General features: G+C 62.4%; 2 protein-coding genes across 8 annotated transcripts in view; one reads left to right on the top strand and one right to left on the bottom strand.

Moving 5' to 3' along the window:
- Positions 1 to 22,063, top strand: part of CBFA2T3 (CBFA2/RUNX1 partner transcriptional co-repressor 3) — an 82,123-nt gene that overhangs the window by 20,530 nt on the left and 39,530 nt on the right. For 3 of the 7 annotated variants that reach the window (XM_053906769.1, XM_053906767.1, XM_053906768.1), the window contains exon 2: positions 7,370 to 7,484. The gene's annotated coding sequence lies outside the window, so the exon portion shown is untranslated. Of the gene's footprint in view, positions 1 to 6,714; positions 7,485 to 11,102; positions 11,199 to 11,989; positions 12,128 to 22,063 lie in introns of those variants that run through there. The other 4 variants (XM_053906765.1, XM_053906762.1, XM_053906760.1 and 1 more) reach the window with 4 other exon arrangements.
- Positions 10,183 to 21,731, bottom strand: LOC128778214 (translation initiation factor IF-2-like). The gene is made up of 5 exons (XM_053906825.1): positions 21,726 to 21,731; positions 21,005 to 21,131; positions 15,808 to 15,976; positions 11,524 to 12,188; positions 10,183 to 10,235 (listed from the first exon to the last, which is right to left on the bottom strand). Exons 1-5 carry the CDS (start codon positions 21,729 to 21,731, stop codon positions 10,183 to 10,185), a joined length of 1,020 nt encoding a protein of 339 aa, XP_053762800.1.

Raw genomic sequence — 22,063 nt, 5'->3', positions numbered from 1 at the left:
CGGGGGCCCAGGCATGCCGGGGCGGCAGGGGCAGGGGGGGGAAGCAGGGGGTCTCACCGTCCACAGAGATCTTCCTGTCCTCACCCGGCCTCAGAGCTGCTCACTGCACCAGCCCCGCGGGGCAGTGGGAAGACGAGGACAGACTGGACAGATGTTCACCTGAACAATCGGGGCTTCTTGGCCAGAAAAGACCCTGCGGGGGTCATGTTCCCCTTTGGGCCCCTGCGGTGACCCTCCTAGAACTGACAGATGGGACCTGGCCAAGCAGAGAGGCCTGGCCGGGACGCGGGGCCTCCCCGCTCTGAGGCCGTCTCCCCACGTATGAAATCAGGGCTTTGGTCTGGTGACACTTCTCCTTCTCTGTGCCCTGCTGTCGAAGGTCACAGACCGAGGACGGTGGGGGGGGCCCCAGGCAACTGTGAACACGCCGAGGTACACGGAGGGCAAAGGGGGGATCCAGGGAGCCCAGAGGAAGGGTGACCCCACCCCCAGGCACACCGTCCCTGCCCTGGTGCCTTGTCCTCTGTTAGTGCCCCTGGGGGCTCGGGGTCGCTTCGGGGGATATTTAATGGACAAACGGAGAAGAGGTGGGTTTTCCTTTGTGGGCGAGGATGACCGTCGATTCCGTCAGCTGCTCTCTCAACAGCAAACACAGCGAAGCCATCTTGACAGAGCCCTGAATGTGGGTTCTGGATAACTTGGGGGCACAGTGGGGGTGCCAAGAGGTCCCCCGGCTCCCGGGAGAAGCCGTGAGCAGCTGCACTTGGACTGTCATGGGGGTGAGAGGGAGGCCCCCCCCAGACTCCAGGAGGGCAGGACAAGGAGGGGCAGAATGTTCCAGGTAGAGGCAACTTTGCCTCAGGTGGAGGCAACGTGATGGATGGGCCACAGCTCCAGAGCGACAGTATGGGAGGGGCCTTTATCTCAGGCGGGAGTGACAGGACCAGATTCGTCTTGCAGAAAGCCGTCCTGGCGCCTTTCGGGGAAGCGTCCGGTGATAATAACGGCCTGTTATCGGAGCAGGGGATTCACGTGGGCTTGGAGACCATCCGTCCTGGGGCCGCGTCCCTCTCGGGCCGACACCTGGGCCTGCCCGCCCTGGCACCTCCAGTCTGTTCTTGAGGCCCACAGAGCTCAGCCCCCCCGCCGAGCTGCCTGGGGGGGGGGGGAGAAAGGGGGCTGCTGGGCCATAGGGGGGGCCACAAACCCACCTCCCCTCGGGAGCCGTGGGGTGACGGCGTGTGTCAGCCAGGGTGCCGCAGTGGCCGGTGACAGAAACGTTGCTGGGGAGCTCGGGCAGGACGGGGAACGTGCCGGCTCAGTGACAGGCCTCAGGAAGGGCAGGGTGGACAGCTGCGGCACCCGGGTCCGGCCACGTTGCTCAGGACACCGCCTGTCGAGGTCTCTCGCGGCAGATAGGCGTGGCAGCCCTGGGCCTGCCTCCCAAGCAGAGCAGAGGAAAAGCTCCTCCTTCTCTGTTCCGGGTCAGAAAACTTCCAGGGAAGGATCGTGACTGGCCCGGCTTGGGTCGCGCGCCCTCCTTCTGGGCCAAGCGTGGAGGGTTGGGGGTGAGCGGTGTTCTGGGCAGACCTGGGGCCTGAGCAGGGGCTGAGGAGCCCGTTACGTACTGCAGGTGCCTTGTAAAAGCAACTCTTTTTTTCTCATTTAAAAAAGCAAAACTAGGGGCCCCTGGGTGGTTCCGTTGGTTAAGCGTCCAACTCTTGATTGTGGCTCAGGTCATGATCTTACGGTTCGTGGGTTCGAGCTGACAACACAGAGCCTGCTTGGGATTCTCTGTCTTCCTCTCTGCCCCTCCCCTGCTCTCGCTGTCTCTCAAATAAAAAATAAACAAAAAAACGAAAATAAAAACAAAACAAAAATATGCAGATGAGGATGAGAGGAAAGGAGGTGAAGAGGCGCAGTGAGCCGGCGGAGGCGAGGGCCACGTGAAGGGTAACGTGGAACAGTCGCCTCACAGACCCCTGCCGAGGCAGTGGGCGCCCTGGGCGGGGGCACAGCGGCCACCACACAGACGGCCCCACCCTGGGAGGAGAAGAGCACAGACGGACATGCCCCGGGCACGAGGAGGGCTTGGGTGTCCCCGAGTCCCTGAGCAGGCCTCTGAGGCGCAGCCAGGGGACGGAGCAGGCCACCAGTGCAGAGGCCACGGAGGGCCAGCAGGTGGCTGTATGCAGCCCTGGTTCTCAGGGGGAGTTTTGGAGGAAAACGCAAAGAGTGAAGGAGTTTACTGTCTCTTGTATTTCTTGCTGTGGGATGTACCTATTCACACGCTTCGCCCATTTTTATTCTGTATGTAGGGCTGTTAGTCCTTTGTTACACGTGTTGCCAACATCCTCTCCCAGACTCCTCCTTAACTTATGGTTACGTATGGCCTCGTCGGTGCACAGCCGTTGATGTCCATCTGGGTTTTTCTCTGAGTTTCCTTCATCATAAACAAATACTATACAGAGACTTGTATTCTTTTCTGATACTTTCCCCGTTTTGTTTTTCACATCTTATTCCTTAACACCAGTGGAGTGTCTTTTCAAAACGGACCGAGGAATATATACAATTTTTTCCCAAAATGGGAGGGAGAGTTGGCCTGACACCATCTCCCGACGAGTGCCTGGCTCTCCGGGGATTTAAATGCCACCTTGTCCCACCGGCTTTCCCTGTGACTCCTACGCCGCGGCCGATTTTCCGGCAGGATGTTTCTACTGCTCGGCCCGATCCTCATCTGAAATTGAACAAAGACAAGAGAGAACTCAGGACCCGTCTTTGGGCCACGCTGGCTCATTATCGTTCCCACCTTCCAGAGACAGGAAAACCAGAAAATTAGAGAAGCGGAAAGTGGGGTCCCAGCCAGCCTCCGGCAGCCCTGACACCCTTCCTGGGCCCCCCGTCCACACGCCTGGCTCTTCATCTGACGAGCCAGAGTGCACGTGTCACCACCCCGCTCCCTTGTCGAGTGGGGCTCGAATCCCACAGACTTGATCTAAGCACGGCGGATGGGCAAATGTTCCAGATTTGTCCCACAGCCTCATGGTTTGGGGGCCTCCTTAGGCGGGTGCGAGTCTGTGAAAACCGTCCTTCTCTGACTTCGTCCTCAGTCCCTCAGGACAGCAGGGACGGGAATCCCAGAGAACCAAGGGCTGCAGACGAGGTGCCTCGTCCCGGCGAGAATCGCCTTGGGGCCAGCCGTGCGTGCGGCACCGTGGCTCTGTGCACGCGGGGTGACCCCCAGGCTGCGGAGCCTTCCGGCAGGTCCCCAGCAGAGCCTGGCCCCTCAGACAGCCGCCTCCGCCACAGGCGGCTCAGTCTTGGTTCCCGCCCGCAGTCTGGAGGGGAGACGGGCCACCCTCCCGCGGCCTCCTTTCTTGTGCCCGTCAACCGAGGTGTGGACAGGCTGGCAGACGGGGGGTGGCAGGGCGTGACTGGCAGCTAACAGGGCAGAAGTGGGAGGCGAGGGCCGGCAGCGCGGCGACAAGGGGCAGAGCCGCCCCCCACCCTGCGCACGGCCACCTCCACACGAGTGCTCGGGGTCCCCGGCCCCAGTCTCCCCGTCCAACCTGCCACAAGGCGGCGGGGGGGGGGGGGGCAAGGTTGAACGAGAGGCAGTTGGGAAAGCGCCTGTGGCGAACCTGAAGGCGCGGGAGCTGGCAGGTGGCCTCGGGGACCCCGCGGGCCGGCCGCAGGTGGACACTGCGCTTAGGCCCCACCTGGAACAGGGATTTTAGCTGCCTGGCTCCGCTCACACGATAATTAATGATTCTCCTGGGAGAACTTGACGTCACGGTTCTCTCAACGTGACCGCCATTCTGAGTTCCCAACTAAAGCTTCAACACAGATGGAAACAGCCGAGCTGGAATAAAACAGCGGGATTGCCCGGAGGAGTCTGCCAGGACTCTGGCCTCCGAGGTGCCCGGGCCGGGTCGGGGGAGCCCCCGGGGCGGGGGATGGGGGCCGGGTCAGCCAGGACCAGCCACGCCGCACCCCAACCGCACCCGTCACCTGCCCCTCTTCTGTGCATGCCGTCTGGCTCTGGGCCACCAGCCCCCGACACCCCTGCCTAGGGCTCCCCCTCGGCCGCCGCGGGGGGGGGACGCAGATGGGGAGTGACCGTCCCTGAGCGGCCCTCACCAGAAGGGACAGGGCATCCTGTGCAAACACTCCAGTCCCCGGTCTCCTGGCAGGACGGCTCTGAGGGCGCTCCTGCGGGTCCCCCGGGACGCCCAGAGGACAGAGCATCAGCGGCCCTGAGTGGACTGGCTGTGTCTGTCCGTTCCTTCCCTTCCCTGCCCAGGACCTCCCGGCAGCACCTGCCGGCCATCTGCTGGCCTCCTCTGTGTCCTCCTTCCGGGGGATCCAAGGAAGCCTCCACTGGTTTGGCCCTGCCCCTAGACGAGGCATTTCCCCTCCCAGAACCTGCAAGGCTGGTCTGAGCACAGAGGGGGAAACTGCCTGTGAGTGGCTCTTGACACGCCTGGGGTCCCTCCTTCCCCAACTTCCCCTCCTTCCCTTAAACCACCGAGACCCACATGGAGGGCAGGGCGCGAGGCTTGCATCACGCGGGGTCTTCCGGCCGTCTCAGGGGGGAGAAATCAGCGGTGGGAATCCCGTCTTCATGTAAAGTTTCCGTGTTTTGCTCCCCATGGGTTTTTTGGGCACTGATTCCAACATTTTTAAATGTTGGGTTAAAACGTGGTTTATCTCGAATACTGAGTTTTTGGTGCCGCCTTAAAATTTGCACCTGGGCGTTTGCCACACAGCCGCCCGGGGTGCTTCCTACGTGCAGTGAAGTCGGGGATGATTGATGGGCCACCGTGGCCCCCGGACGGCTGTGAGGGCCCTCTGGACAGGAAGGCCAATAGCTTTTGGTTGCAAGAAACAGACATTTTGGCGAAAACCAGCCTGAACAATAAGGAAACTTACTATTGAAATGGCAAGCTTGGAAGTAGGGTGGGTTTCGGGGACGGCCGGGCAGCTCAGCGATGTCTCGAGCGGCCCCCTCCTCTGTTCATGTGACCCCCACACCAGCGCCGTCCTCAGGTGGTGGCCACGGGCAGTGGCAGGGCCAGGGCGGGGAGGGGGCAGTGTCCCGCACGTGGGAGACTCTCCCCACACGTCTCGGTCGGTCGGGGACGGGTCACGCGTGGTGCTGGAGCCGGTCAGCCACGAGGGTGAGCCTCTGTGCACCTGCAGATGCGGGGGGCGGGGGGGCGGGGGCTGAGGGGCTGCCGCAGGGAGGCAAGGATCCCGGACCCCTGTGGGGGTCGCGCTTGGGAGGAAGGTGAGGGCGAGAACGGTGGAGGCCCAGGCAGCAGGGTTCCCCACGGAGACCCCAGGGAAAGCGTTTCACAGGAGGAGGGCGCCTCTGATGCCTCAGCCGCTGCCACAGGCTCCTTCCCGGCTCGCTGGGGCGGGTGGGCCCGGCCTAGCCTGGTGCTGCAGCCCTGATGCCGGGTGGGCAGGATGACCCCACAGCCCACCCCTCCGCCTTCCCGCTGCGTCTCCGCCTGGGGCTCCGGGTGGGGCTTCCCCTGGCGAGAGGGGCCATCCCTGGTGGGAATCGGGCTGGCCTCGGGTGAGGGGCCAGGGGACGAGGCCAAGAGACGGTCCTGGGGGCGGGAAGCTTCCTGGTGTCCGCACCGGCCACGGCTGGCGGCCGGGCAGCAGGCCACCCGCTCACGCCCAGCGCCAACCCGTCCCCAGCTTCCCTGGAATGGTCCCTGTGCCCTCACTTCCCAAAAAAAGGCTCACGGCTCCCTGCCTGGGCCCAGCCCTGATGCCCCACCTGCCTGCACCTCCTTGCTTGCAGAAAACACAGCTTTTTGCAATTCTGGCGGTTTTCGATCTTGCAACGAGATTGCAGAGGGCCCGTGGACTGGTCAGCTGACTAAGTCATTCTGTGACCGATTGGCTTGTGGTTCGGGCACCGGACTGTCTGAAGAGGCCACAGTGATATCTCGGGAGCACAGAGGCCTTTCATCCTGACCTACTTATTGACGTGATTCACGGGAGATCCCATGACAGGAACGGATCCGCGTCTAGTCCCGCCTTCTGGCAATAATACAGAAACCACTCGAAACTCTGCCTCGTCCCTCTTTTCGATACCTGTATTTCCAACCGAAACTTCCTTTTTACACTAACCCTCCAGGTGTATACTGAGTTCACACCGTTTTTACTGCCAGTGATCGTGACGGCAGCCCGACGGAGAAGACAGACGACCTTTAGCGGCAGAAAGCATTTAAGTCCCGATATTCCATTTACGTTGTTGTGCGTGATAGGAAAATAAAAGCTTTCAAACTGAAAATACATTAGGATAGAATTCTGGTGGGTGGGATGGACGTAAACAAACCAGGAGAGAAGGGAGCTGTGTGAAAATCCAGGGGCAAAGAGGGGCCGTTGCATACGCCTCGCGCTGTGCGTGCCCTTTATCATAGGAGATGTTCAAAGTGTCACTGACGGTTCTTTTCTTTAGCCTGCTGGCCTTTTTCTTTTTAAGTTAATACGGTTTATTTTGAGGGGGAGTGTCAGGTTTGCAGAAAAGCGGAGCACAGAACAGACGCTCCCAAACACCACGTCCCCACAGCCGCTCCCCTGTGATTAACATCTCCCGTTGATGTGAAATTACTGAGCTGACATCGATACATCAATAGTTTTTCTTGAGTTTATTTATTTATTTTGAGAGAGAGAGAGAGAGAGAGAGGACCCCAAGCAGGCTCGCGCTGCCAGCACAGAGCCCGACGTGGGGCTCGATTCCACGAACCTCGAGATCACGACCTGAGCCAAAACGTGGTCAGGCACTCAACCAACTGAGCCACGCAGGTGCCCGTCACTACATTAATAGTAACCAAAGCCCACAGTTTACATCTGTGTCCCCTCTTGGTGATGGACATTCTGTGGTTGGGACAAAGGTACAGTGACACATACCCACCCTCACAGCATCACGCAGAGGAGTGTCACTGCCCCCAGAATCCTGTGTTCTGCCTGCCCCCTGCCCCAACCCCGGCAACCCCCGAAGCCTTTACTGTCTCCATAGCCCTCCTTTTCCAGGTGCCACATGTTGCAATCGTACCGCACGGGGCCTTTGCAGACGGCTTCTTCCACTTAGTGATGTGCATTTAAGTTCCTCCAGGTCTAAACGGCTCTTTTCTGTCGCTGAGTGACACCCCGTTTTCTGGACGGACCGCACTATCTGTGCCTTCATCATCGAAGGACGATTTCATTTCTTCCAAGCGTGGACACCCGTGAACAGAGCTGCTCTAAGCATCGACGTGCGGGTTTTCGTGTGGGTGTAAGACGTTTGGGTAAATAGCGAGAAGCACGAACGTGGGATCGTGCGGTAAGAACATGTTTCGTTTCGTAGGAAACTGCCAAACCGCCTTCCGCAGTGTGCGTGCTGCCCCGCCTTCCCGCCGGCACCCGGGAACCCTGCCACCGGCCCTCGTCGGCCCCGTTCTCCATCTCAGCGCTTCTAACAGGTAGGTGGTGATGGCTCTGTTTCCCTGGTGACGTATCACGTGGAACCCCTGTCCCCATGCGTCTGCGTCATCTGTACACCTTCTTTGGGGACGTGGCTGTTCAGGTATTTCGCCCATTTTTCAATTGGGTTGTTTGTCTTCTCGCTGAACTGTAAGCTCTTTGTACGTATCCTTCATCAGATGTGTCTTTGCAAACACTCTCTCCCGGTCGGTGGCTCGGCTTCTCACCCTCTCGACGGTGTCTTTCCCAGGGTGGAAGTTTCTCATTTCGGCGAAGTCCTGCTCATCCAATTTTCCTCTCACGGATTGTGCTTTCGGTGTCGTATTTGAGAGCTCTCGGTTTCGCGGTGCCCGGCTGGCTCGGTCAGGGTTGATGTCGAGGTTGTGAGTTTGAGCCCCAAGTTGGGTGTATTGATTATTTTAAAAAATACGTTTGTTTGTTTTTAAAGTTCTTTGTTTCAGCTTGGGAGCTGTGTGAAAATTCAGATGCCAAAGTAGAGTTTACTTGCGTATTTTAAATTGATAATGGTGGCTATCAAGTGGTATCTAACTCATCTGCCACCCTTTTTTTGTAAAAAATCCATACTTATGGTGTGTCACATTTTATATTCTTGGCAGCTGCTTAAATTTCCGTTCAGTTTTCAGATATAACAGAAGCACGTTTAAGGTGGTCCAGAGTTGCTCGGAATTGTTTTTAAAGACCGGTGGGTCTGCGGTGGCTGACGGCCCGGACTCCGGGCCCGGCTGACCTGCGGGACCCGGCTCTGCCTAAGACGTTCAAGTACCCAAGCTCTCGGGACCCCAGGTGTCCCCCTCGGGCCAGCGAGACCCGTGGCAAGCCCCGCCTCCCAGGCCGGCGGTGAGGCCAGGACCTGGCGGTGAAGCTCGGGGCACCCGGACGGGGCTCCGTATGGCAGCTCCTATCGGGGGTCGGGGTAGAGAAACCGGAGTAAAGAACCCAGTTCAGGCGTTGCCTCTGGCAAGTGCAGGTGACCCTTGAAACACGCGGGTTTGAAAGGAGCGGGTCCACTCATACACAGATGTTTTGCAGTGAACACAATACGGTGCCGTGAATGTATTTTCTCTTTTGATTTTAAGAACATTTTCTTCTCTCTAGCTGACTTCGCTGCAAGAATGCAGCATATAACACACATAACACAGAATATGTGTGAGCCGACTGTTCATATTGTTGCTAAGGCTTCTGGTCAACAGTACACTGTTAGCGGGTCACCTGGGAGGCTCAGTCGGTTAAGTGTCTGACTTCAGCTCAGGTCAACGATCTCACGGCTCGTGGGTTCGAGCCCCGCGTCGGGCTCTGGGCTGACAGCTCGGAGCCTGGAGCCCGCTTCGGATTCTGTGTCTCCCCCTCTCTCTGCCCCTCCCCTGCTCACACTCTGTCTGTCTGTCTCTCTCTCTCTCAAAAAATAAATAAACCTTAAAAAATTTTTAAAAAGAAAGTCTGGGTGCTGGTCCCAGCACTGGTGCTGTGAGCCCTCGGGCAGAGGGCGCTCCCTGTGGGCGAGTGCTGGGAACAGGACGCTGGTGGAGGGAGGCAGAGGCGGTTGTGCCCCGAGGAAGGGGGCACGGGGCTGCTGCCTCTGCAGATGCTGGCTCGCTGCAGGCCTTGCAGGGGGGGCCCCGATCCCCACTCGTCTCCCTGCTCCTGGCCCTCCTGCTCTGCGCCCCTCGACCCAGGGCTTCCGGGGTGGCGCCCGCCTTGCCCATGATCCGGTCTCCTGGGGGGGAGTTGGGCCTTGCTGGCCAGCCTGCATGCGTCTTTTGGGGAGGGATGGGATTCTCTGCCTTCAGTGTCCCCTCACGGTGCCCAGAATTGTGCCCCAGCCATTTCCAATGTGAGCGACCAGTCCATGGGAAGCAGCAGGGAGACCAGCTGGGTGAGAGGCAGTGTGGGCCCGTGTGGCCGTGGACGAGTCAGGCAGCCTGTCAGAGCCCCGGTCCCCCCACCTGTAAAACAGAGGTCCGGTACACCTGCCTGGCAGAGGGATGAGAATTAACCGGGGAAAGGCCAAGATGGAACTCAGCTCAGTGTGTGTCCCTAGCAGGCCCCACTCGGGGTCCACAGCGGCTGTCGTGACTCACCATGGCCACCATGTGGCCCCCATCTGACACGGTCAGTCCCCCCGGGGCAGAAGCCCCATCTCCAAAGCTCCTTCCGTCCCTCCAGCGCGTTTGCTCAGGCCAGCAGCAGGGCCTTTGGGACGGTCTCCAGGGCCTAGAGCTGGGTCTCAGAAGAGCACGGCTTCTTGCTTGGGGTCAGGGATCTGTCGTGTCTCAGATGCCTTTGCTACAGTAGCCCTGTTCCTAGGGGTCCCACTTGCAGCACCCCGGGCCCAGGCTGGGTCCGGTTCTGCTGACGCTCGGTGTGAACGCACCGTTGTCGGGGGCGGCACTGGCCTCCCTGCCCGGCTGAGGACTCCCCGAGCTGGCTTCTGGGCGTCTGCTGTCCGGTCACCCCATCTTGCTCCCTCTTTTGCGTGTTACTCTCTCTGAAGCCTCGAGGCATCTTAGGACTAAACCCAGGAGCTGTCCTGCTTTCTCAGGGACTCATAAAATACTAGTGCACCTTAAAGTCACTGCTATCTCAGGGTCCATGGAGTAAAGAGACTGCTGCCTAAAACCTGTGGTCTTACACGGCAGGCCTGATGCTTTCAGACCCGTGTTCTTCTGTGACATGGGCTCAGGACCTCTGCTCCTCCACGGGACTGGGCTGAGCCCACACGTAAGCACATTCTGGAAACAAGGGAAACAGATACCACCATCCCTGTTGTAATTAAACCGTTTTCCGCACCCCCTGTGGCTGCTGCAAGGACAGAGCCCCAGGAGGTCAAGGGTGACCCAGCTGACTGGACCCCTGGGCACAGCTGTGTGTCCAGGGGCTTCCTCTGCCTAGCTCAGCTCCAGGGGCAGGGCTCCGTCAAGGAGAGGTCACGGGCTGGGGAGAAACAGGCCGGTGGAGCAGACCCACGGAGGAGAAGGATATTTTTTGGCACATTGCTGCATTTTTATACTTGAGAATTAGGGGCCTTGGACCTTCGTGTGCAGACTTATGCCAAATAAGAAGCAAATCAGGGCGCTGCTCTTCCGAAGTTCTGGGCCCTCTGCGGGCAAGGTCGTGACCCTGGGACCCCAGCTCCTGTCTGAGAAACGAAGCATGTGTGGGCTGGGGGAGGAAGGGAAGAAAAAGGCACGGATTTACTGTAACGTTCTAACCAGGCAAAGGCATCGAATACGCCACAAAGCGCTTTAAGGCAAGAGGCAACATGGGTGGGGGTAGGGAGCCAGGGCCAGGGCTGCGGTCGGGGAGGAGAAAGGTGGGTGCGCGGGGGAGGGGGGGCCGGGGCTCCGGCTTGGGGCATTTCTGCAGACATTAAAAGAATGATATGCAAATAAATGGAAAGTACATGCAAATGCCGCGGGCCGAGCGGCCGGGGAGCTGGGGACCCCGCGCCCCCTGCATTTTTGCCCGGGTTAATGCGGGGAGGGGGCGCGAGGGGCCCGGGGCGCGCGGCGGGGAAAGGGCGCCCCCTGCCGGCCGAGCGCGGAAGCGGCCCCGGGCCCCTTCCCGCCCCACGCGGCCGGGCGGGCGGGGGGCGCGGCGCCCGGAGGAGGGGCGCCTGCTACTCGCCTCCCGCCCCGGACGCCAGACGCGCGTCTCCTAAAACTACGAGGCCGGCGGTCGCCGACTGCTGCGAGGTGGGTGTGCGGCGGCGGCGGCGGCGGCGGCGGCGGCGGCGCGCGCGGCTCCAGGCCCCACCCGCCCGCCCAGGGCGCGGCCTGCGGAGCCGGCGAGGGTGGGCGCAGGCGAGGGGCCCGCCACGCACGGCCCCCCGCGCTCCCTGCCCGACACCCACGCTGCTGCCCCCCGAGGCACCCCGCGCTTCCGCACACTCACCGGGCACCACCCCTTCCCCTGCAGGGAAGCGCGCACCCCCCTCCACGGCACTCCGCCCCCCCTCCCGCCACGGCCCCGCACCCCGCCACCCCGCCACCCCGCCACCCCGCGCCCCCGTATACACACCCCGCTCATCCTCGCAGCCGCGCCGCCGGCCGAGTTGGCAGGGCGCGCCCGGGGCTCCGCGGCGGGGACGGCGGGGGCGGCTGTCTGCCCGGAGCGGCGGCGGGCGGAGCCCCTCTCCCGCGCCGGCCCCGCACCGAGCCCCCCGGGGCGGAGCCGAGAGCGATGGGCGCGGGGCGGGAGGCAGGTGGCGCGGCGGCGGCGGCGGCGGCGGCGGCGGCGGGGGGCAGGAGGCGGGGGCGGAGCGCGCGGGGCGGGGGCCGCGGGGCCCCGTGAGACGCTCGGCCGAGCGCGCGGCAGAGAGCCCGGCGCCGCGAGTGGAAGGCGCGGCGGCTGCACCCGCGCGGCCGCGGAGGCCGGAGACCGCCCGGGGGCGGCGTGCGCGCTTTGTTCCCGCGCGGGGCGGCCGGGCGGGGGCAGCGAGCGGCGGGAGCCGAGCCCGGGCATGGCCCAGGCGGCCGCCCCGCGCGCCCCGGCGGCCCCGCCGCGCGCCTGAGGACAGCGCGCGGGGGGTGGCGGACCAAGTTACGGAGGCGGGGACCGAGTTCCGAGGAGAAGCCGCTTCGGGAGCCTCCCAGCCGCCGGACCTCCGGACCGTAAGTGCCCGGTGCGTCCCGCGCGCCGCCGCCGCCGCCGCCGCCGCCCCGACTCCGCCCGCGGGCTGCCGTCTGGCGGGGGTGGGGGGGGGGTCTCCTAGCAGCCACGCGGAGCGTGCGGGCCGCCCCCGGGCGCCCCCTCCCCACTTTGGAAAGTTGGAGCCCGCGGCGGGGTGGGGCCAGCCCAGTCAGTGCCCACCCACTTTGGTCCCTCCAGCCCACCCCTGGAGCCGAGCTTGACCTGCCGGGGGTGTGGTCAAACCTAACGTGGGAACTGCGTGCGGAAGGTGGGGTGTCCCGCAGGCTCCCCGTCTGGCACCCAGGCTTCCTGACAAAAGGCCCGGGTCCAGGTGACAGGGGACTGGGAGGGGACGCAGAGAGCGGCCCTAAGAGAGATGGGGGTGGGGGGCAGAGCTCCCTCTGTGCCTCCCGCCGCCGCCGCCGCCGTCGTCTTGTTACAGTCCCTGGCCCTGCCCCCTAGGCAAGGGGCGGCAGGTCAGCGGTGTCCGCGGTTAATTGGTGTTGCGGTGAAGTCGGCCCGGAGACTGGGGGGTGGGGGGCTGCCCCCACTCCCCGTGTGTGGGGACAGGGGCTTAAACGACCCTCCCTGGGGTCCCAACAGCCCGCGGTGCCTGGGGCGCAGCCCTGTGGCAGTGATCATTCACACCCGTTGGGAACCGTCCATCTGCGTGTTGGGCAGGCCTGGAGCCAGGCTGTGGGAACGGCTCCGAGGGAGGTGTGAGCCGACGTGGAGGGACAGATGGCTGGAAATTCAGCCCTAGACGGGCTCACAAGGAGCGGAAGGCAGCCGGGCTGGTGGCAAGCCACACTCTGAGCTGCTGGGCTCTGAACACACAGCCCCAGGCTGTCCCTCCTTCCGGCCCCTGGGAACTGCGTTGGGGGGGGGGGGGCGCCACAGAGGAGCGAGCAGATCCCTGCAAGTGTGGGGACCCCTCCCTCCGAAAACGCCCGTATTCCCCACCATCTGGACCTTGGCTGGCTGACTGCAGGCCTGTTCCAGAGACTAGGGGGAAAAATACTTCCTTTGAGAGCAGAGGAGACCCCATAGTCCCGTGCGGGGCGCACTCCGCTCCGGCCCTGGGGCCAGGATGCCGCCTCATTATGTCTAACTGGGCGTGTGTTTCCTCTCCCGGACCCAGAAACAGGAGGTTCCCAGGGCGGCCCGCGGAGCTCGGGGGCTGTGGCCGCCAGGGCTGATGTCGTATCCTGGCTTTGCTCTCGCAAGTTGCTGCAAGGCTGGAGAAACTTCCCGCGGCTGGAGCCCCAAGGTGGGGGGCAGGCCGGGCGGAGAGGACCAGAGGCCGCTCCTGGCAGGGGCAGGAAGGCCAGTCCACGCCTTCTGGGCACGTTCTTAGAGAGCCAGCGTGCGACACGCATTTGCCCCGCCCCCACCCTGCTCTGTCCTCTGGACGGGGAACCCAGGAGGGCAGGGGGTTCTGTTCTTTGCCGCCCACAAGCCCGTGCTGGGACCCCGCTGTCCGGGACCGTGTTGCCGGGCCCCTCCTGTGGGCTGAGAGGGAACGAGGGAGGAAGGAACGAAGGATGACTGGAGCAGATGTGGTGTTGCCGGCTCCCCGGGAGCTTGACAGACGCAGGCTGGGAGAACATCACGTTAGGACCGATTTTCCGGTGGAATCCGTCCCTCTCTGGAGGTGCCTCCATCTACTAGCGATTGGGGGGAAGGGACAGTCACGTGGCTGGCAACTGTCTGTTCACAAGCCCAGCCAGGGCTGGCGAGCCGGGAGGTTTCGGCTGGACGTCTCCCTCCAGGACACTCCGGGGCTCCCCTGGGCCACCCACAACCCCTTTCGGGTCCCGGAGCACCTCCTCGGTCACCAGGTTATGCGCGTAATTGAGTTACCACCTCCAGGAAATCTCTGAGTTTGGCTGCACATATTTTCATTTCTGCATGACTGGAAGAAATTAATTTTCCTTCCTACGCAAGGATCTGAAGCCGCCGGCAGGCTGAGCCACTAATCCGCAAGATCCAAGCCAGCGGGGCCGCCACCCCGGAGGCCGGCTGCTCCGGCCGAGGGTGGGGTCTGGGCGAGGCCTTTCCCTGCCACCTTCTGGAACTGGCACGGGCGGGCCTTCCCCACCCCGGCTGCACCGTCAGGGGGTTGAGGTCGGGGTCGTCTGATTCACTGCAGCCTCCCTGGCACCAGTGGGCCTCCGTTCCTTTCTGAGTCACTGGACAGATGTGCACGTACACGTGTGTTCAGGGTGCGAAATGTGGAAGAGGTACCGCGACCCGTGTCCCTGAGACGTGGCGGAGAGCCGGCATACAGTAGTCGCTTAATTAGTGCTGCTTTCCAGGAGGGAACTGGCGTTTCTGTGGGGCAGCGCCGTCCTGCCCACTGCCCGGCTCTTACCTGCCAGGGTATCTGTCCCCCACCAGCAGCAGCCCGAGCACTCACACTCCCTGCCAGAGGCGGGGTGACAACCGGCCAGGGTGGAGGGACTTTAGTTCACTGACGCCCAGAGAGGCGCTGGCCCCTCCTTGTCCAGCTCAGAGGGGAGCCCAAGCCTGCCTGTCGGCCCCGCCCCCTCCCCACAGGGAGTCCCCAGCGGCCAGAGGCTCCCCAGCGCTGCCCCCGCCGTGAGCCGGCCTCCCCGTGCCCGTGCTCCCCGTCCCTGGCCTGACTGCCCGCACCCCCACACACACCTGCAGGGAGCGGTCGGTGCCCCAGAAGTCAGACCCCCACCTGACACGGCCTCAGGCACCTGGGGCACGGCTGTGACTGATGTGAGGGGTGGCGCCTCCTGAAGTCAGAGACTCCCTAGGGCAGGGGGAGAGCACCTCTGCCGGGTCTGGGTCGTGGAGGCCAAGGCGGGCGCCCTCGTCCTCCCCCACCCTGTGGGAGGATAGGACCTTGTCCGCTACTGTAGGAGGGTGTGCAAACACAGCATTGTTGTGTAACTAGTGTCACCTCTCAGGCCTGGGGGCGGAGGGTTCTGGCCCCTGTGAGCTGTGAGTGTCAGGAGGGTGGCCCTGCCCTGATCGCACACGACTGCGTAGAACTGGCCCCAGAAAGTGTTTACCACGCACAGCTCACACGCTATGTGGGTCGTGTCGTGCCCACAGGGACAGAAGGGTAATGACCAGAGCTCACGCGTCGGGCACGCAGGCTGTGCTGGGCTGGGCTTCCTCTCATGTAATGTGCCGACAACCCTGAAGGTGACTGCTGTCCCATTTTCCAGGCGGGGACCCCGAGGCCCAGAGAGGTTCGCTGGAGGCAGGCAGGTGCCCGGTGCTGCTCCTGTAGCCGGAGGGTGGACAGGCCCCCCGAGCTTTTGCACAGTCCCGCGTGTCGCGTCAGGCCCTGTCACTGTCTACGCACAGTGTGGCCTCCCGGGGGGACAGGGGTGGGAGACCACGGGTGTGTGGCTTACTCAGAGTCCCCACAGATTCTGACGTGTCCGGGGTGGGGGGCAGGAGGAGGCTGGAAACTCATGACTGGCGGATGTCCATCTGGGGTGCACCCTGGAGGGCCGGGGCTCATGGGCCTGAGGCTCCTTTTCGGGGCAGTGGGTCTCTGGGATCGCAGCCACACCGGGCGAGCACCGTGCTCCAAGGAACCGGCTGCCGGGCTGTCCTTTGTCCCGTTCGAGCCGGCGAACCGCACCTCCAGATCTTGACCCGGGATCTTGACCCCACACTTCTGATTACCTCCGAGGTTCCGGGGCTGGGATGCGGGGCTGGGAGAGGGCGGCGGGGCTGCAGGAGGCGGCCCGGCCCCCGAGTGCCTCCGAGGGCGGCCGTTCGCCAAGAGCACGGCTGCAAGCGGGGGCTGGGCCGTCTGGAGACAAGTTCCTGGACTGGAAACGGCCTTCGTAGTCTCAGTGGAAAGACCCAGGCAGAGGCCTGGCCCGCGGGGTGGAGACTCATGATGTGAAAGTGACAAATAACTGGTTCCTCGTTCCCGCTTCTGAGCGCCCAGCCCGACCCGGGCCCCGGGGCCCCGGGCGCGAACGGCTGAGCCTCCGCCTGCGACGGGCCGCGAAGACGCTTCCCACCCCGCGCTGTCTGCAGCAGTTTCCTGCAGCAATAAAACAGAAGTTAAGGCTTCTGCTCTTTGTAATTCCTGGGGCCTCACGGGGAGCCAGATGTCACTGGGAAGGAAAACAAAGATCTGCATCTGGTTTGGCCGTAATAAGGAAGACGCCTCTCCTGGCTCTGCCGTTGACCCGCACGTTCTCAGCCGCCGCGTCCCCCCCACCCCCCATCACAGTTCGCTCGCGGGGTGGCCGTCCGCGGCCGGGAGTCTGGGATGCCCTTGAGGCTGGGAGCCTGCTGGGTGTGGCAGGAGGAGGTTCGGGTCGTCATCTGTTTGCTGGGACAGAGGAAAGCCTTTGGCAGGGGCAGGGCAGGAGACGTGGGGGTGGGGGCGGCGAGGGGGGCTCTTTGTGAGCCCGAGGCCCTGAACGGACCCGTGGGGAAGTCCCTGCTGGTCACTCCCGACCCGGGAGCAGCCGGGAAAGCCTGGGCGAAGCCAAGCCTGGGAAGGAAAGTCCTCCAGCTGTCGTGGGCCCTTCTCCCCAGCAGCAGCAAGCGGCCGTTTTCAGGAGCAGAGGAGGCCTTAGGCCCCCATCCAGCTCGCGGAGGCCCTGCCCCATCTGCTGAGGCAGCGGGGAGGGACGGGCAGCAGGCTGACTTGTCTGAGTCCCACCGCTCCCCTCCCAGTGGCTGTGTGACGACACCAGACGTCTCACCCTCTCTGTGTCTCCAGTTTCACATGCAAAATGCAGTCACGCGGGCTCCTCCCCCTTCCGATTGTGCTGAGGTGTATCTGGCACGTGGGCTGTCCTTGCTGATCGCTGCTTGTGGACGTGGCTGTCGCGTCCCCGCCTCTGGGGAGTACCCAGTGCCATCCTGGTGCCCTCTGGCGACTGTGGGAATCGGGTGGCCCTGCGGAGGGAGGACCCTGGTGACCCTCCTGCCCAGCCCGCCCTGTGCAGGGGCTCACCCGCCCTGCATCTGTGTCCTGCAGCACAGCCGAGGCCCCGTGCCTGCTTCGTGGCGGGGACACTGGAGCTGGGCCTTGGTGGCGGAGGTGGGATTGCAGCTCAGGAACCCAGGTCACCTGCCCCTGGAGCCCCTGTGTTTCTGCCACACCAGGCCCCCCAGACAGCCGGAGGCGAGGAGTCCTTCGCCAGGCCTCGGGGCTCCGCGGCCCCCACTTCCCCTGGCCGCCCCTGCCGCCCTCCACAGCCCTTTCCCGTCATGCCCCTGCATCTGAGCAGCCGGAACGGGCGCTGGCCACCCCAGGGCAGGGTTTGGCTGCGTCCCGGGCCGGTGAGGCCGCAGGTCGGCAGGTGGCCCTTCTGCTGTCTGGGAGAACGTGTCCTTCTGAGCCCCGGGTGGAAGCAACCGGCTGGGTTGTGCCCCTCACACCTCGCGGGGGCCCCGGCAGGCTCTGGTCCGCAGGCAGGGAGTAGGGGGGCCGTCGCCCAGGGGCGGCCGTCTGGTGTGACCGGTCACGCCCCGCCGGAGCCTGCGAGGCCCTGTGTCACACACCTCCTGGCCCTGCGGTGGCCTCAGGCTCCTCGCCTTTTGTACGGGAAGTGCGCCCTCTTGTGGCGGCTCGGGGCGGGGGTGGGGAGGTCTGGCTGAGACCCTCTCCGCGGGCCCGCCGCCCAACTGGGCGCAGGGAGTCCCTATCGCCAAGACGTGGCCCGTCTGGGTGCCTCGCGGAGGTTTAGGGTCTCATTTGCCTGCTCCCGCGATCTGAGTCAGAGGGTCCACTTCCTGGGCGCCCCTGGGGCCCCAGGCCGCGTGCTACAGGAGGCGTTCTGGAGGACAGCTCCTTCCAGGGCGCCCCGGCTCACACCAGCCCCGCGTGCCCGGAAGTGTGCCCGGCGCCCGCGAGCAGGGCACCCGTGGCCGAGGCAGAGGGCGGCCACGTGTGAGAGTTTCGATCGTGGCCGCGTGGCCGCCAGCACCTCTAGCGACACATGTTGTTTAAGCCAATGTCTCCAAAATGTTGTGTTTTCGCTCTGCAACTGCTGTTTTAAATCGCTGAGAGCTTTCTTTCTTTTTCTTTCTTTTTTTTTTTTTTTTTTTAGAGACTTTGAAGTTGTGTACGCGTCTTACGGGCGAGGTGTTTCACTTCTGCCCAGCCGGCTCGGGCGGCTCATGGCGCTGCGTTGGGCAGGACAGGGCCCGGGGCGCAGGGATTCCCAAAGCACACAGATGAGCCCTGGGGTGGGGCTGCGCGGTGTGAGGTTGGGGACAGCCTCGCACAAGGGCAGGCAGCAGAGACGGCGGCCGAGTGGTGGAGCCAGACGGCAGCGCCGTGGGGCACAGTGGACACAGAGGGCACTCTGGCTTTTGTCCCTGGAGTCACAGAGGCCCACGGAAGCCCCCTGAGCCTGGCTGGACGGGGCCGGGGCTGGTCAGATCAGCATTTTGAGAAGGCCGCCCAGGGAAGAACATGGGGAGACAGAGGCCGTGAGGAGGACAGACACAGGTCACTGAGTGGGGGGATCAGGGTCAGACTGCTAAGGGAGGCATCCGGGGTGACCCCAAGTCCTGGTCAGTCTCCAGATGGTGTACGCGTCCAGGAGAGGCCACCCCGGCCGCCCCTCGCCCCGCACACCTGGCCTGGAGCGACCAGCCTCAGCCCAGAGGCCACTTCTGTCCAGCAGCTGGTGTGTTGGTGGAAGAGTCAAGCCCAAACAGGCGCATTTCCCAACCACCTTCGCTTTGCCAGATGAGGAAGGGGAGGCGGGGGGAGGTCCCCGTGCGGGTGGGTGGTGTCCAGCCGGGAGAGCAGCTCACTCCCGGGACCGGGACCGGACCGTCCCCCTGCCCGGGGAGTCCTCGTGCGTGTGAGTGTGCACGTGAGGACTGTGCACAAAAGCGTGTGTGAGGGTGTGACTACCGGGCCAGAAGGAAGTGTGACCTTTGAGCTGGCTGTCCAGAGGGCCGCTTCTCCGGGGCACTCGTGGGGAGCCCAGGGGCCGGCCTCTGTGTCCAGAAGTGGGGAGAGTCACGGCTGTGTAAAGTGTCACCAGAACAGACCGGCTCCACCCAGGGCCCCACAAGCCAGAGACCTAAGTCAGTGTCCATTGAAAGGACTAACAGAGGACCCGGAGATGGGACTTTATCTCCAGGACACCTGTCACTACACGTCTAACAGAGTGACCCTGAATGCCTGTCACTACACGTACATGGACTTTCTCCAAAATGCCCGTCACTATACAACTACATGTCTGTCCCGGGACGCTTGTCCCTACATCCCTAGCGTGGACTATTTCAGGATATCTGTCACTGTCTACGTCTTATGGAGTGACCCAGGACCCTGTCACTACATATTTACACAGACTGTCCCAGGACATCCATCACTACCGTCTATGGGGACTTTCCCACGACACCTGTCATTATACATCTAATGGACTGTCCCAGGACTCCTGTCACTACCATCTACAGGGACTGTCCCAGGATGCCTGTCACTGCACATCTAACGAGCTGTCCCAGGACACCTGTCACTACACATCTACAGGGACTGTCCCAAGACACCTGTCACTACCATCTACAGGGACTGTCCCAGGATGCCTGTCACTACCATCTACAGGGACTGTCCCAGGATTCCTGTCACTGCACATGTAATGGACCATCCCAAGACACCTGTCACTACCATCTACAGGGACTATCCCAGGACACCTGTCACTGCATATCTAATAGACTGTCCCAGAACACTTGTCACTACACATCTAATGGACTGTCCCAAGACACCTGTCACCACCATTGATAGGGACTGTCCCAGGATGCCTGTCACTACATATCTATAGGGACTGTCCCACGATGCCTGTCACTACGCATCTACAGGGACTGTCCCAGGACACCTGTCACTACATATCTATAGGGACTGTCCCAAGACACCTGTCACTACACATCTACAGGGACTGTCCCAGGACACCTGTCACTACATATCTATAGGGACTGTCCCACGATGCCTGTCACTACGCATCTAACGGACTGTCCCAGGACACCTGTCACTGCACATCTAATAGACTGTCCCAGGATGCTTGTCACTACACATCTAACAGACTGTCCCAAGACACCTGTCACTACCATCTACAGGGACTGTCCCAGGATGCCTGTCACTGCACATCTAACGGCCTATCCCAGGACTCCTGTCACTACCATCTACAGAGATTGTCCCAGGATTCCTGTCACTGCACATCTAATGGACTGTCCCAAGACACCTGTCACCACCATCTATAGGGACTGTCCCAGGATGCCTGTCACTACCATCTACAGGGACTATCCCAGGACACCTGTCACTGCACATCTAATAGACTGTCCCAGAACACTTGTCACTACACATCTAATGGACTGTCCCAAGACACCTGTCACTGCCATCTACATGGGCTGTCCCAGGACACCTGTCACTACATATCTATAGGGACTCTCCCAGGATGCCTGTCACTACGCATCTACAGGGACTGTCCCAAGACACCTGTTACTACCATCTACAGGGACTGTCCCAGGACACCTGTCACAGCACATCTAATAGACTGTCCCAGGATACCTGTCACTACACATCTAACAGACTGTCCCAAGACACCCGTCACAACCATCTACAAGGACTGTCCCAGGACACCTGTCACTACACATCTAACAGACCGTCCCAGGACACCTGTTACCGCACATCTGTATGGACTGTCCCAGGATGCCTGTCGCTACCATCTACAGGGACTGTCCCAGGACACCTGTCACCACGCTGCCCACACGCTGGTCCTCACTCCGCACACCGTGTGGCCTGGTCTCTCAGGCTCTTCTCTATCCACGTAAAAGCTCCTTGTGAATATGCCAGCAGTCATGGCAGTTAAACACCCGGTCAAGGGACCCAGCACAGCACCTGGCACGGTCTGGTCAGCGTAGGCATGCTCCTGTAAGTCAAGGTCACAGCTTGTTCGGTGTCGGGGGGCTTTGAGGTTGAGGGCACAGGTCAGGCGGTGGCTGTGGAGTCCTGGATCTGACTTGCACTAACAGGTATTCGCAGGGCTTTTTATCTGATTCTCGAAGGGTCTGAGACCCCTGAAGGCACTAGCTGGACCCCTCCCCTGCCCGGTAATCCTCACGGCACAAGGCCTCCAGCCCAATTAGACCTCCTGGTTCACGAGGTCATTTGGGAAGACCTTTCCTTAGGGTCCCTCCCGGCCCCCTTGCGCCTGTCCGCGTATGTGGAGCGTAGGGGACACAGAGGCCCCCGTATCACGCTCCCCACTCCCGATACCTGCAGCCCGAGGGGAGCCAGAGTTGGGGTCAACGAGGGCACAGAGCCTAGGAAGAGGGGGGCCGTGTCCTTCCACACTGGCACTGCCGGGAGGGCAGGCCGTGGCCACCGAGGGGGGAAGGTCGACCCGGCTCCTGTCACACACACGTGTGCCTCACGCTGCGCTCATGACCTGACCCGTGCCGTTAGCAGTGTGGGCGGGCGGCTGGGAGGAGGAAGTGGGGAGTCGCATCCTGCCCGCCTCAGTCTCCCCACTAGGTTTTTTAAGTGTGGCAAAATACACAGGGCATAAAATTGACCATCTTAACTATGTCTCAGCGTCCGGTTCAGGGGCATTGCGTACCTTCATGCTGTGCGGCCATCACACCATCCGCTTCCAGAACTTTCTCATCTTCCCAATTGGAGCTCCGTCCCCATGAAACACCCCTTCCCCCCCGCCCCAGGACCCCATCTGTTACCGTCCCTGTGGATCTGACTCTCTAGGGGCCTCGTGTAAGTGGGACCTTACGGTGTCTGTCCTGTCGAGATGGGCCGACTTTGCTCAGCAAAAATTGAGCACACGCCCACTGGACGCGTGCTGGGCACGCCCGCCCGCGCTGGGCACGCCCGCTGGCCGTGGCTTCCAGAAGCTTGGGGTGCCGCCTCCCGTGTCAGGTGTGCCTTAGCAGGTGGTCGTCCCGG

This window comes from Panthera pardus, unplaced genomic scaffold (assembly GCF_024362965.1).
Source record: "Panthera pardus isolate Hobbes unplaced genomic scaffold, ASM2436296v1 HiC_scaffold_19, whole genome shotgun sequence".
NCBI classification, from domain to species: domain Eukaryota; kingdom Metazoa; phylum Chordata; class Mammalia; order Carnivora; family Felidae; genus Panthera; species Panthera pardus.
This window is presented reverse-complemented; position numbering and strand designations above follow the sequence as displayed.